This window comes from Cyprinodon variegatus, unplaced genomic scaffold, assembly GCF_000732505.1.
Source record: "Cyprinodon variegatus isolate N-32 unplaced genomic scaffold, C_variegatus-1.0 Scaffold732, whole genome shotgun sequence".
NCBI lineage: Eukaryota > Metazoa > Chordata > Actinopteri > Cyprinodontiformes > Cyprinodontidae > Cyprinodon > Cyprinodon variegatus.
Genome location: NW_015151185.1, coordinates 132,143 through 133,610, shown reverse-complemented (window position 1 = coordinate 133,610; position 1,468 = coordinate 132,143). Strand labels below are relative to the sequence as shown.

Genomic DNA, 1,468 nt, shown 5'->3' with positions numbered 1-1,468 from the left:
TTAGTCAACATGAAATGTAAAAACAACTAATACAAACAAGTGCTCAATAAATATTTAAGGCACCTCATTGTCCACATAGGGTTCCTCAAAGCTAGTCTGGGCATCTGTTTGTATAATCAGCAATTTAGCAGCTAGACAACAAACAAAGACATAATGAGCTAAAATTAAGCCACACAGGAGAAACACTCACTAACTCCATAGTTTGTCTGTAACACAAACAGGGTTTTTCATGTCAGCTCAGCTAAGTAGTTAGCTCCTGCAGCTCTGCTTCTCCCAACATGCCACAGTCTTTCAAACCTCCCCACTCTGACTAATATACCTAACTGATAGGCTGTTGCACATGTGACCCTGATACTCAACAGCAATTGGCTGTGTAGCAATGAGGGGATGGAAGTGAAAAAAAAAACACACAGAATGATCACTGGAATCTTTCTCCATTACCCAAACATGTAAATGGAAAATCAGTGGGATTTACACCCGGGTTCCACCTGCATGAAGCCCGGTTCCTCCGCTTAACAGATCCGTTTCCTCTCCATCTCTCTTAGGCCAATCAGAGATGCCGCTTCCTCACCCATCGCTCTGGACGCCAACAAGTCCCGCCCCCCCTCTTCTTCTGCTGTGGGAATTATCAACGGTGCCATGGAGGCCCTCCCCTCCTCCTCCCCCCTCTCCGTCTCCCCCTTTGACTCCCCGCTGGCCGTCGGATCCTTCCTCCTCCTCCCCCCTCTCCGTCTCCCCCTTTGACTCCCCGCTGGCCGTCGGATCCTTCCTGGAGCAGCAGGCCCGCCGGCTGTTTGGGCCGAACAACCAGAACCCAGAGGAGGAGGAGGAGGAGGCCCAACCAGAAAGTCCTCCACTGGGTCAGGAGGTGGAGGAGGCCACCCTGCTCACTGGGAGTCCTCAGGTGGAGTCCCCCCTTCCTGCTGTGGTCCCCGCAGACTTGGCCCCCGCCGTCCGCCAGCGCAGAGACGAGCTCAGCATCATGGACTACGACAGGTCGCTGCCCGAGTTCTGAGAAAGAGCAGAGGGGGGGCCAGAGGTCAGAGGTGAACGGAAGCAACACTTAAAACAGTAACAGACTGGATGGTAGCCCCGCCCACAGGAAGGCCTGTAGCTCCGCCCACGGCAGAGCCTGATGGATCTACTGCTTCAGGAAGCTGAATGTGGATCATCTGGTCGGCCAGACCGCTCTGACTGTTTACCGCCTGTTTCCAGCTCAGATCATCCATGCAGTCGATCATTTGCAGCCTGAGAACTCCAACAATAAATACTGAGTGAAACCTCTGTGTCTGCAGCTTCTGTCTAGATTAGGCCTGTCCTGAGTCGCTCCTCCATCCAGGGAGGGATTTACCATCAGGCAATACTAGGCAGGGGCCTACGGCCCCAATTAATTATGTTTTTGATCAAAATCCTTTGGCAAAAATGCCATCAGAACGCTGATAATATTAAGTGTGTCTCAGCCCCCCCC

General features: G+C 52.3%; 1 protein-coding gene across 3 annotated transcripts in view; it reads left to right on the top strand.

The window, feature by feature from the left end:
* Nucleotides 1-1,316, top strand: part of LOC107097901 (hamartin-like) — a 22,127-nt gene extending 20,811 nt beyond the window's left edge. Inside the window, exons 22-23 of one of the 3 annotated variants that reach the window (XM_015395242.1) lie at nucleotides 546-711; nucleotides 770-1,316. In XM_015395242.1, the coding sequence (XP_015250728.1) occupies nucleotides 546-711; nucleotides 770-1,015 (412 nt within the window). In that variant the 3' untranslated portion in view covers nucleotides 1,016-1,316. Of the gene's footprint in view, nucleotides 1-545 lie in introns of all 3 variants that reach the window. The other 2 variants (XM_015395243.1, XM_015395241.1) reach the window with 2 other exon arrangements.
* The last annotated feature ends 152 nt before the right edge of the window (nucleotides 1,317-1,468 follow it).